General features: G+C 46.2%; 1 protein-coding gene and 1 long non-coding RNA gene across 6 annotated transcripts; one reads left to right on the forward strand and one right to left on the reverse strand.

The window, feature by feature from the left end:
* Positions 1–1,043: 1,043 nt before the first annotated feature.
* On the reverse strand, positions 1,044–4,707 carry Pld6 (phospholipase D family member 6). Its single transcript, XM_013111448.3, is given in 3 exon segments — positions 1,044–2,361; positions 4,205–4,448; positions 4,450–4,707. Coding segments are annotated over 3 exon segments (669 nt in total). The 5' UTR covers positions 4,627–4,707; the 3' UTR covers positions 1,044–2,113.
* LOC110340462 lies at positions 4,470–10,258 on the forward strand. Of its 5 annotated transcripts, none has more exons than XR_005878232.1 (4): positions 4,470–4,556; positions 4,986–5,196; positions 5,307–6,922; positions 9,755–10,258. It is a non-coding gene; the product is annotated as an uncharacterized LOC110340462 (long non-coding RNA). The 5 variants fall into 5 exon arrangements; XR_005878233.1 differs by having other exon boundaries at positions 4,474–4,556; positions 4,992–5,196; XR_005878230.1 differs by lacking the exon at positions 4,470–4,556 and adding an exon at positions 4,715–4,905.
* Positions 10,259–13,559: the final 3,301 nt, after the last annotated feature.

Below are 13,559 nucleotides of genomic sequence, written 5' to 3' on the forward strand. Positions count from 1 at the left end.
ATTTTCTTAAAGTGTTTCTTTCATTTGTGATTCCAAGAACCTGTCTGCTTTCTATTAGAAATGCCTCATCCCTTTGTTGTGTAATTGCTTTTGTATCTCCATGGCTACCCAATGGAGTGAACAACAGGAAACCTACAAGCATCAGGTGAAATTAAAGCTATAGTAGATATCCACACTTGTGGGTCATAAAATTCAAGATGGTAACCTCAGCTTAATGTACAGGTTCAACATAATCCCTACCAAAATCCTAGATGCTTTAATTTTTGCCAGACATAGGTGTGTTTATCTTAAGACTCATATGGAAATGTAAAAGATTAAGAATATATTAGAAACAGGATTCATGTTGCCAGTTCCAAAGACATACTGTTGTTCTTACTAATCTAGACTGCTGCTAGTGTTACTACAGTGAGACAATGAAGAGCCCAGACCAAGGTTTAAATAATAATTTAATATTAATTGGGGGAAATCATCTTAAACTGGTACTGAGACAAGTGAGAGATATCCACGTGTACTATGCTCCTAGTTCATAGCATTCAATATGGGTGTGGTGGTACATATATGTACTCCCAGTACTTACAAAGTAGAGGCAAGAATATAAGACCAGTCTATATAGTGAGACTGTCTCAAAACAGACAACAAAAAGATGAATATATGAAGTCATGTCACTTAAGTCTTCACACATTCTTGCAGATAACACAACAAAGCTATTTAGCCCCTGACAGCCATATATGCTGCCATGTGGATACCGCCTTCTCTGGAAGGGATGAGGGCATGAGTCGAGGAAGACATACCATCAGGCAGATGACAAAGAGAAACAAGCTAGGAATCATGCTTCTATTTCTGAAAGGTCTGGAAATAGTGCCAGAGAGGAGCTTGGCTATCTGGAAAGCACACTAACAGAAGGTGACTACTACTTTAAGTGCTATTGCTCTTTCAGGGGCTCCTGTCTTCAAAATGGGTGTCTAAATAACTACATACTACCCCCACAATGTTTTAAGTGTAGCCGTATCTGAATGCAGCAGACTAAGGCAGACAAGTAGCAGTTCATATTCCAAAATAATATTTATTGAAATATGCCAGAAGTTCAAGAGCCCCAATGGCATTGTCACTCAAAGGACATTTTGTGATCTTCCCCCACCTGAGCACACACTTAAGGATTTACAAGCTCCAGAAGGGAAGAACTTATTCAACATAACTACTTCTGAATATTATACTTTACAGTTTCTGTTAAATCTTTTTGAAAATCAACATCAAGTTGTCTAACATAAGTAAAAGGTAAAACTGAAAGAGGTGAACAGAGCTGGGCACAGTGGCACATGTCTTTAATCCCAGTATCTGAGGCAGAATCAGGCAGATCTTTGAGTTGAAGACCAGCCAGGGCTACATGGTAAGACCTCATTTTACCACCCCTCCCTCCATAAAAAAGGAAGAAAACACCTATATTGACCAGTTCTATGAACTAAAGGACACTTCATCCACTCAGACTGACTTTAAGGGACCACATGGAGCTTGTCATGTACACAAGCATGACCAATGACAAAACTGTAGCTCTTTTGTCAGTTAAGCTATTTGCATATAAAAACATAATAGTTTGGAACATGTCACAAATGCAGATGAGACTGTCCTCTGACCCCCTGGGAATGGCCACCACAGAGCTGAGATAGCCTGGGCAGCTCTTACCTCCAGTGCTCCCTTTGTCATCAGCTCCTGGTCCATGACTGAGCAAAAGCTACAAGTGCACATAGGTGCTCGAGGTGAGGCCACTTCTAAATCCACAGTACTGCTCTAATGTGAGGGCTATGGACAATTAAGTAGTCCTCACCAGTGATTAGCAATGCAAGGAGACACACCAATTGCAGAGGGTCAGGACTATCAGACATGTCTAGTGATGCCCAGAAGCCACTTAAAGAGGATGGCCTGCCTATCTAGGCAACTACTGCCATAGAACAGCCTATTGCACTGGCCACACTGTCACTTCCTTCCTGACTTCTGTTGTGCCAATGCAATGACAGGAAGACATCAGTCCAGTGCACCCAGGCTGCTCCCTGCCAGCCAGGAAAGTCTGGTTCAAATCACAAGTACAAGTTGGAAGACTGAGCAGAACAGAGCAGGGTCAGTGCCCTCGATGCTTTTGGGGGAAAAAGCTGTACTTGGTGGGGTCAAATTCTTCCCAGATGCGCTCAAACTCCTCCAGGAACAGCCGCACATACTCTGTGTCCTCCATAATCAGAACGTTCTCACGGTTGTTCTGGATGGCCTGTGTGGTCCAATTGAGGGAGCCAGTGATGAGCACCTTCTTGTCAACAATGGCAAACTTATGGTGCATGTAGCCGAGGTCCTGGTCATGACGTACCTGTATACCTGTGGAGCCAAGGCAGCCTTTATAACACCACCCAGGTGCAGCTACCCCAAGCCTGCTCATGTCCTCAGTTGGCTACACAGGAAACCCAGGGGCTGTCCCAGGATAGTACTGAGATGACAGGCCGTCTGTCATCCATGTTAGCACACAGAAAGCAGGGACTCTGGATGACACCAAACACTTCTCTGGGGAACAACCCGCCCACACCAGCTCCACTAAAGCTGAAGTCTAAATACTACCTCAGAGTCCTTCAGAGAAGGGAGTCAGACGTGACAGACCCTTGCCTTTGTCACTCACTCACTGGAGTGGATAACCTAGAGGACAGATGCCTAGGCAGGAAAAGAGTTTGGCTGGCCAACTTGAATCACACCTCCCAGGGTGCCTCACTAAGCTGACCAGAAAGAACTACCACATTCGAACCAGCTATCCTCAAAGTTCTGGCTTTGGCTTCTTAACTTTTGAGGGTACACTGTCTGGCAGGGATGCTGGGGTGAAACCCACACCCTTCACATGCCAGGAACGGACTACCTGTATCTCACTCAGCTTCTGCCCCAACTCCACCCATCTGCTATCAGGGCAAAGCCTGGCAGCACCCACCTCACTACAGACCACTCTTGTTTAGTCCCCAGCAGCTAATCAGGACTCGGTCACATCATACTGCCCCTGGGTGCCTCTCCAGCTATCCTAGCCACCTCACTTCCTACAGGACCTCCTTTGTAAAGTTTTCCAGACCTTTCTGATTTATGTGTTTTCCCCACAAGTAGCTGGCTGTACCCAATACTGACACATGGCATACTTGTTGATGGAACAATCTGGAACTCACCCAGGTGTAGCCAGAACATCAGTGATGTGTGGATCTGTGATGGCAGTTTGGTTCTTTCCAAATCTGAGGTTTTATGACTCTCCAAAATCTAAGTACAGTGATATCACCCATGCCTATACCTACTTGATGGCCTGACTGGAGATCACTCTCAGGGGCCAGTAAGGGGGCAGAGAGGAGCTGTCAGACGCCTTCTGCTCTGCTGACATGGGTGATGCACAGCTGGCTGGTGCTATGGGTGCTGTTCTCAATTGCTGTCTGAAGCAGACCCTTTTTCCAAAGCCTACACTCTCAGGGAAGTGGGAGGGCAGGCTGTGTACAAGGAAAACTCGAGAGCACCGCCAAGCCTCAGCTTTTCTCAGGGCTCCTGTCAGTCACTGTAGACACAATGATCAGGTCAGCCAGGTTTGGTTTGGGGGTTTGGGGGGGCCGGGGAGAACCACTGACTCTTGGGTAAAGGAAGGATCTAGCAGTCAAAATTTGAATTCCTGCAGTGCCCACCACTAAAAAGCAGGCAAACAAGGGCCACAGGCCAAGGGAGGCTACAGATCACACCTGTTGCCTGGGCAGAGCAGTGGGCACAGAGATGGCTGGTTAGTATTCATCCACCACACTGTAGAGTCCACTTTCCAGTGACCATAACTAGTGGGAAAACTCACTAATCGACACAGATCACTGGTCACTCCTAGCTCTCCTGTGGTCCACGCAGAAGCAGCTGAGGGTCCCTGGGTTCAAATATTTAAGCTTTATCCTCCTTGCCTTCACGTCTGTCACCCTGCAACCATCACAGAAAGTGACCGAGTCTGTACACACCTCTCCTCCAAGGCCAGAGCCTAGAACGGGTGGGAATTCCCGCACAAACAATAACGTAACATTCTATAAAACTTGGCTCCTTGGCCCGCACACCCGCACCTGCCTGCCTGCCTGTCTCCACCTTCTCCCTGTAAAGCTACCTGTTGTAGAAAAAAAAAAAAGTAGTCAGCTGGGGCATCAAATAAGTCATCAGCCCCTGGGCGGAGGTTTACCTGCCTTGCGCAGTAGGCCGATCTGCGAACCGTTGAGGGCCATATAGTCGCAGTCGGTGATGACCCGCACACGCACCCCACGCTGGTGCAGCAGCTGCACGGCGCGCCCCAGCTGCGGGCTGGAGAAGGCGAAGAGGCAGAGCTCCAGACTGGAGCGGGCGGCCAGCAGCGCGCGCAGCAGCCGGCTCAGCGAACTCTCACTGTGAGGGAGGCTGCACGGGCAGCCCGAGGAGGGCCCGGGGGGGCAAGCCTGGGGTCTGCAGGAGGGCCTCGGTACAGGTCACCTGAGACGGGAAGAAGAGCACCTCACGCCGAGGCCGCCGCCCGGCCAGCAACCAACGCATCAGCCACGGTAGCGCCTCTAGGGCCAGCGCGAGACCCGCGCCGGCCGCGACCACCAACCGCCAACTCGAGTGCCCCATGGCCGCCACCTCAGAGGTCAACGCTGGCACCAGGCGCTTGCGCGAGCCCAACACCTAACCAACCCGCCCCCGCCCCCAGCCCCCGACGTGCCACGCCCCCATGCGCTGGACCGCCCCCAGCTAGGGGTTGAGCTAGCTCCCAGCTGCAAGGCTATCCTCCGCACTCCCACCCAGTTTGCTCACTCGGGACTCAGCTAACAGCTATGTGCCAAGGACCACCGGGTAGTACCATCACCGAGCCAGTCATACTCAGCAAGCTCCCGCCCCCACCCACCTCTGGTACGATCCAACCATCCCTAACCAACTCATCACCATGGGCTGCACCTGTGCCCAGGGCTGACAATTTCCCTGCCTCTAAGCTACAGGTGCTCTTCTTGGTTCACCTTCCATGTCGCTGACCAACAGGCCCTTAAAACAACAGATCAACTCAGGGCCCTTGAAACCATGTAACAGTGGTGGTGGTCAACTCCGCATGGGCCAGTGGAAGCTCAAAACCAGGATGATGGGGAAAAAAAAACAACAATGGGTGATGCAGCTGATCAAACCTTCAGGGACTTCCTCCCTATGAGAGTATGTACGCTTACCCTCTCCCTAGTGCACTTTTTGTTTGGGGGGAACGTAAGCTCTACACAGATTCTTGCACCTTATATACCTATTTACAACAGACTATTGAATTCTAGGTAAAATGAGTTTCTGAGAGATGTGCCAACTAGGAAGTCCCACCCTGGAGGAAGCACAAGGAAGAGGACAACAGAGAGAAAAATCTTAAATCTCAAGCCCTTCTGGGTCAAGGCTGGGCTAGGCCTGTGCTAAAGAGCACGGGCTTGCTTCTTGCCTTGTCTAATTAAACTTGACTGCTGGAACCATTACTGGGCCCTGCCTGAACTGTCTTTTTCAGGAAATCAAAAATGGAAAATTTCTGCTGGGGTGAAGACTAGAGGAAATTGGAGACACCCACCCCCTTAGACACAGGGTGGAGATTGCCATGGGCAGCTCTCCAAACACCTGGTCTGTCTTCGCTGAGAGAGCAGCAAGGGCAGGTGAGGGTTCTTAGCTGGGGAATTAGCCCATCTGGTCTTGAACTGACAACACCTGCTGTGTTCTACTGAGGGTTGGGCCATCCTTGGGCTCTGTGAAAAGAGGGAAGGGTGCTGACCTCCACCTGAAATTCAGAGACCAGAGACGATGCAGGGAGGCAGGGTACTTGGGCTAGGGATGATGAAACGTCATAAGGAAAATAAAGTCCCCAACTAAGTGAGGGGCATGGGCAGCTGCTCCCTTAGCCCACAACTGTAGGATGTGCTCAGGCCGTGGAATCCCAGAGCACAGGTGTGCCAATTAATTCTGCCTAACCCAATGCAGTCATGGTCTTCTCAAGGCCCTTCATCTTGAGATAACTTTGTATAAAAACTTGGTGTGCTAAGTAATCTCTAACTATGGAAACCCTACTGAGACCTAGTCTCAGAACTCCTCAAGGCCTTCAAGTCTCATGATAACCTCTAGTATGCTAAGTAATCTCTGTAACCATGGGAACCCTGTGGGCTGGGACTTGTAACCTCGGGGGACCCCCCCCCCCGTTTTCTTTAAAAGTGCCTTGTTTTTGTGGCTTGGGGCTTCAACTCTCCTGTCAGAGTTGAGCCCTAGCTAGCTGGTTTTCCAGAAGTAAACAAACCTTCTTGTACTTGCATTCAGTGTCATTAAGCTCCTTGAAGCCTTGGGGTCCTCTCTGAGGGGACACCACAGGGACTGACCTCCCCCCGGGGAACTCACCAGGCTTTCTGGAACTGTAGAGGTCCATACAGCCACAGCATTGCCCAGAGAGTTAAATGGCCAATAGTTAGAAGGAGTAATGCTTAGAGACAGAGGAAGGGTGTGGTCGCCCTGATGGTCTTGCGCTGCTCAGAGATTCCAGTGAGAACCCCTGTGTTCAGTCTCATGTCTATAAGAACATGCCTAAGTATGCCCATTGTGACATAGATGACCCTCTCCTGCCCTGTGAGACCAGCCCAGTAGCTGTGAGACTGGAGGGAGGTGGAGATAGAAGCTGTACTGGGTCCTTATGCCTGCCATTTCTCCTGAGCCTCCAAGCCTGCTTCCCTGAGATAGGATGGTCTTTGTGTCTTGGGGGCTCCTTTGCCTTGTGCCTATGGTCTGCCTTTGTTTCTGCCTCACTTGTGTTTCAGGTTTTTAGTCCTAAAGGCATGGGGAAACTAAGGAAGAAACAAGCTGATACCGACATTTTCTGACTTTCTGGCAGGTTTTCATGGTTTTCTGTTTGATGACTTCTAAGTTACAGGTACTTAGATTATTCTGCAGCTTGATATGTTTTTCAGATAACAAACACTTGTCAGCTTTTCAGGTTGTCCGCCTCTATCTGTAGACATACACAAGATGGTTGTGGATAAAAAACAAAACTTGCTGGCGGTGGCAGCACACGCCTGTAATCCCAGCACTCAGAAGGCAGAGGCAGGCAGATCTCTGGCAGCCTGGTCTACAGAGTTACAGAGTGAGTTCCAGGACAGCCAGAGCTATACAGAGAAGCTGTCTTTGAGGGGGGGGGGTTATTTTAAGAGGTATGCCTCTTAAAATAATTACAGCTGAGCTTGGTAAAAGTTAATAGTCCTTCAAAAAGAAAGATAGGCAAAATCATTAGGAAGGTCACCTGAGTAGCCATTCATTTTTCCCAGCTGGTTGTATGCAATAAGCTACTAATTGCACGAAACCTCAAGGTTTTCTGGAATAACTGGGGTGTGCAGGCTAAAAGCTAAAAATGGGGAGTCCACCTACACATCAGTAAAAAGGCTGTTACATATATTGAGTAAAGGCCTAACACCACCTCAGAAAAACTTCAACAACAAATGAGTTTGTTACTGTTATGTTTCATGGTGTTTAAAACTTTATAAGGAAAAGAAATTTATATATAAAAATGAAAATGGCTATATATAATTACAGATGCCTAGCACTCTGAATACTTTCCCTTTCTTGGTCTTGCCCCTCCTTCAAGGTCATGGGTATCTTTGAAGCTCTTTGTGAAATGTAAACTTACTTTCCCTCAGGATCTGTAAGACCACTGGCAAAGAGAGTGTTAAAAAACTGTTCCAACCCGAAAGAAGTTAGCTTAAAATTTATAACAAAAAAGGTTAGTAGTTAAACTCTATCTACAGACATTCTTAATTTGCTATACCATGCCATATATGTAACTTGGATTCAACGCATGTTTAGGAAAATAGAAACTAAGACATGAGGGAAAATGTTTAAATGGATACAAAATAGATAGTTGTATGTTTTTGGTTTTAAAAAGGTTAAAATCTTGGATAAAATTTTTTCCCTAAGAATAAAAAATAACAGATGAGGCCAAAAATCACAAAAGCTTAAAGCCAAGTCACAGAAGGTCTGAGTATATTATATAAGGTTTAGAATGATATATGTCAGAGGCTGGAGAGACAACTCAGTGGTTAAGAGTATTGGCTGTTCTAGAAAACCTGGGTTTAATTCCCAGCACTCACAAGATAGCTCAAAATTGTCTGAAACTCCAGTTCCAGGTGATCTTGACACCCTCATGCAGGCATGCATTCAGTCAAAGTACCAATACACATAAAATTAAATCATTTTGTAAAAACTGATATATGTTTGATGATTATAATTATAACCCCTAGGGTTATAAGGGTCTATTTGTACTAACAGAAACTTGACTTAAGAATTTATGTCTAATCACTATTTTTTTCCAACTTTTTAAAGCTGTGACTATTTGGAGAAACTAAGTCATATAAAAATTATATTTTTTTTCTGGTCATGGCGGTATACACCTTAATTCCCAGCACTCTGGAGGCAGAGGCAGATAGATCTTTGTGAGTTCAAGGCCAGCCTGGTCTACAGAGTAAGTTCCAGGGCAGTCAAGGCTACACAGAAAAACCCTATCTCCAAAAACAACAAAATTATATTTTGTAAAAGTACAATTATAAAAGTTAACTGTAATTAGCTGGTTCCTCCCCTGGATTACTCCCTGCCTTCTTATATTTTTGGTTGTGAGCCTAGCCTTTAACGGCTGAGCCATCTCTCCAGCCCACTCCCTGCCTTCTTATTACCCAAATTTTTACCCCGTCTTTTAAATATTTTACTTACCAAACATACCTCCCTTAAAATGCCCCGACTTGCCCCTACACCTAAACAAGGACTCTCACCCGACAACAGCTATTTTGGTTTCTGATACATCTGAAAAAAGACCTTTTAGACACCGTGGAGAAACTCTTGCCATAAGTGAACTTCATTCCGTTCACCTCAGGCCAGATACAATTCTTTACATCCTTCCTCGATTTTCTCCTTCACCCCTTCCTCAATGTTCCGTAGCTCTGCTGTTTCTGCTAGCTTGCTTTTTGGGGCAGCACTTGGCGGTGGTGGAACTAGTCACTATCACCCTGAACAATTAGGCCTGGAAGGAAAACTTTCTCCCTCCCACCACTCCCTGTTTCTTCCAAAACCTTAAACATGGAGCTATTGCTCCTCAAACTTACCAAGAATCCTCCCCAATTTTGACCTGACTCACCCCTGCCAAATACCCACAGCCCTTCAAGACACAACACAAGCCCTTTCCCCTACCTTATGTGGGAGCTCCTATCTAGATACCTACTTCCTTTCACCGGCTCATTCTGTCTCTCCCACTTCTACTCCCCCTCCCTCCACCCTTTGGGCAATCCCTCGGTTTTACTCTGCTGGGATAATTTTTTTGTACATGTGTGAAGATGTGTGTCTGTTAGACTTCACCTGCCTAAGGCACCTTCTGATTGATTTACTAAAGAGATGGACAGCCAGTAGCTAGGCAGGAAATGACAGGTGGGACTTCTGGGGAAAGATGGGCACTCTGGGACAGAATCTGAAGCACAGGAGATTCTCCAGCCAGACATGGAGGAAGTCAGACATATTTTACTGAGAGGTAACGGGCCACATGGCAGAACATAGACTAATATCAATGTGTTAAGTTAGAAGAGCTAGTTGGGAACAAGCCTAAGCTAAGACCAAGCTTTCATAACTAATAAAAAGTCTCCAAGTCATTATTCTGGAGCTGGAAATCCAAAGAAAGACCTGTTACATTACTCTGTAATTGAGTCATCTATTTTTGGCTCTCTACCAGGAATGCATGACAGCAATTGAATAATCCGCAGTGGTGATCAAGTTAAAATTCAGTTCCTGCTAAGTGGACCCGAGGACCTGCCTCTTAACAGACCTGGAACCACCTCTTCCAAATGACAGCCCTCCTCAGTTCAAAACAACTAGGAAATAGACAACGTCCCTATTCATTTTAATGTTTTCAGGATCTGGAATGATAGAATGCCCCAGCCACGGAAAAGGAAAAGTCCTGCTGAGATGTCTTGCAGGCATTGCCCAACTGCTGTCCATCAACCACTACCCAACAACCCTGGCTGGGGCCAAGAGTTACAGAGACAATACTACCCTGTTGGGAAAAACAACCCCAGGAGAAGGAGGTTTTGCAATCTACAAGGACCCTCCACCAATGCATCAGCTTCCTAGTACCTAAGAGCCTGACAAGTTCACTGCCATTCACTGAGCCCCTCCATTCTTGTAGGAAAGCAGCTGCCCCAGGTGTGCTAATAAACAGTCTCATTGGTGGAGGTCAGGTTCGGTCTCTTTCCTGCCTTTTGTCTCTTTTCTCTGCCCTCCAAAATCTAACAGACCTCCTGCAGGCTCCACGCTGAACTTAAAGCCAGCCAAGTTGCTTCGCACAATGATCTCTCCTGTTTCATACTGAAAGACCCCGGCCCAGTCTAAACAGGCAGCCGAGGCTTATGGAAAATTCTGTTTCCCCCACAATTGAATAGTCATTGCTATCAGAGGGGAGCTCAGTTCAAGGTCCCCACAGCTGAATAGTCATTGCTATCAGAAGGGAGCTCTGACCAGATGGCCAGCCCAGCAAGATTGGGCAAGCACAGAGACCTATTGTTCCTCAGATAGGGCCAAGGCCGAGACTTGAGTTCCAAGCAAAACCTCAATTGCCCTCGTTCTGAGCCCCAGCCTCATTTAAATTGCCCAATCAGGGTCCTGTAACTAGGCTTCTCGCTTCTGTACTGCGCTTTTTGCTATAAAAGAATCCCCGAGTCCCCAGCTCGGGGCTCTCAGTTCCCGAGACTGAGACGCCCCGGGTACCCGTGTATTATCAATAAAGCCTCTTGCTGTTGCATCCAAGCTCGTGGTCTCGTTGTTCCTTGGGTTCGGGTCTCCCTTCCGTGAAAGTATCCCTTTTGGGGTCTTTCAATACTCAGCCTTTTAGCAGCATTGCCTGCAGGAGCACCCTCCTTCCTCTACTCCCCAGGGACTCCACCTTTTAGTGTGGACCTGGTCCACCTGGCTCTTTCCCTCAGGCTTCCCTCCTACCCTATCTCATCTTTTTTTCATTATTTTAATTACATTAATTTTTAGAAAAGAGCTTGCTTCACATGTCAATCCCAGCTCCCTCTTCCTCCCCTCCTCCCGCAAGCCCTACCATCCCCCCAGCCTCCCGCCCTATCCCTACTCCCTTCCACTCCATTTCTCCATTTCTTTCCACCACCCACCAAACCATGGAAGCACTCTTTACCAGGGACCCCATAGCCACAACCCTTTGTCTACAATCCAGAGAAGGCAATACCAAACTATGGAACAACCAGCAAAGACAAGTCCAGATAACACCTAGAAACACCTCAACAATCATCACTCCAAATGCTCAGACCCCAGCGCAAAACAAACATGAGCAATGAAGACAGAATGCTTCCACCAGAACCCTGCATCTTGTCTGACCACTATGGATTAAAGCTGGGTATCAACAGAAAGTATATAAACCCATGGGAACGGGACAGCTCACTACTGAATGAAAAATGGATCAACACAGAAATCAAGAAGGAAATAAAAGTGTCTTTAGAACTGAATGAAAATGAAACCAAGAGGCAAGTTCATAACCCAAGTGTGCCCACTCAGAGAGGACCCCAAGGCTTCAAGGAGCTTAACGACACTGAATGCAAGTACAAGAAGGTTCGTTTATTTCCAGAAAACCAGCTAGCTAGGGCTCAACTCTGTCGCAAAAGTAAGGCACTTTTAAGGAATAAAGGGGGGTTGGGGGAAGTCCTGAGTCTGCTTGTCCCAGTCCGCAGGGTTCCCATGGTTACAGAGATTACTTAGCATACCAAAGGTTATCAGCAAGGAAGGCCTTGAGAAGAAGGGGGGAAAACCCCGAGACTGCAAGTCTCAGTAGAGTTCCCATGGCTAGGTAGAATTAATTGGCACATCTGTGCTCTGGGATTCCACGGCCAGGGCACATCCTACGATTGTGAGCTAAGGGAGCAGCTGCCCATGCTGTTGCAGCTGCTCGTGGGTTTGGGCTTCTGATCACGTAACCTTCCTCACTTAGTTGGGGACTTTTATTCTCTTTTGTTTTTTTTCCCCATCCATTTTCCTTAGTAGCCCAGAACACATCAATCTCATATTAGCAACTTAATTGCCCACCTGAAAGATCTGTAACAAAAAGAAATCACACCCAAAAGAGTAGATAACAAAAATTAGTCGAACTCATGGCTAAAATCAATGAAATAGAAACAAAAACAATTCAAAGGATCACTGAAATAAAGAGTTGGCTCTTTGAGAAATCAAAAGATTGACAAACCCTTGTCCAGATTAACTAAAAGATGGAAAGATGCAAATTGATAAATTTAAAGATGACAAGGGGGAACATTACAACAGATACTGAGGAAATACAGAGAATCATAATTTTAAAATCTATAATCAAACTGGAAAACCTAAAATAAAAAATTCTTTATATATAAGGCATACCAAAGTTAAATCAAGATCAAGTCAACAAATTAAACAGATCCATAACACCTAGTGAAATAAAAGCAGTAAGTTACAAAACAAAACAGAAAAACAGCTAAGGAGCCAGGCAGTGGTGGCAGCACGCCTTTAATCCCAGCACTCAGGAGGCAGAGGCAGGTGGATCTCTGTGAGTTGGAGACCAGCCTGGTCTACAGAGTGAGTTCCAGGATAGCAAAGGCTACACAGAGAAACCACGCCTGGAAAAACAAAAAGAATATATTGTGTGAAAATAATTTCTTTAATTGAAAAAAGAATCCATTCAAGTTGACAACCTCAGAACAGTATGACAGGACCTGGAGTGGACTGTGTATTTTATTTTTAGCTTTTTTTTTTTCCCGAGACAGGGTTTCTCTGCGGCTTTGGAGGCTATCCTGGAACTAGCTCTGTAGACCAGGCTGGTCTCGAACTCAGAGATCCGCCTGCCTCTGCCTCCCGAGTGCTGGGATTAAAGGCGTGTGCCACCAATGCCCAACTGCTTTTTTTTTTAAGATTTATTTATTTATCCATGCATAGTAACTTTTAGCCAAACCTTAGTGGACATGGAAACAAAAGGAAAACCTGGCTCATCCATGGAGAAAGCACCAAGAAAAATTCTTTGTGCCCAAGTAGGAGATTTAGCAAGGACTTCAGAAAGTAAGTTCTTATCTTCCTCCCAGAATTTAAGAAAATTTAAATTCTAAACTAAATAGCAGTGAACTGACACAATGAGCATAGTTTCTATCAAAAAGCTACTCAGTTGTCATTTTACTGAATGTCTGATGCTCCCTTAATTAGGATGGGGTCACATCCTGAAATGCACATTACTGAAAAGTCCACGTCAGAAAACATTCACCTCTCTAAAGGACTAAACATCACAGACTACACAGGCTCAAAGCACTCCCATCAGCCTGGAGGTAGGCAAAATCACCCAGATTAAACCCTTTGTGTAATCACTGAGAACTGCCCTGAGTGGGAATCGGGACTTTTAAATAAGTAGCTCCTGTGCCAGGGAAAAGCAGAACATTCTTGCAGAACCACAGGAAAACAACAATCACCTGTATACTCAAATGAAGTCAAGCCATAAGAGACCCAGATTTCCA

This window comes from Mesocricetus auratus, unplaced genomic scaffold, assembly GCF_017639785.1.
Source record: "Mesocricetus auratus isolate SY011 unplaced genomic scaffold, BCM_Maur_2.0 Super-Scaffold_100007, whole genome shotgun sequence".
Classification (NCBI taxonomy): Eukaryota; Metazoa; Chordata; class Mammalia; order Rodentia; family Cricetidae; genus Mesocricetus; species Mesocricetus auratus.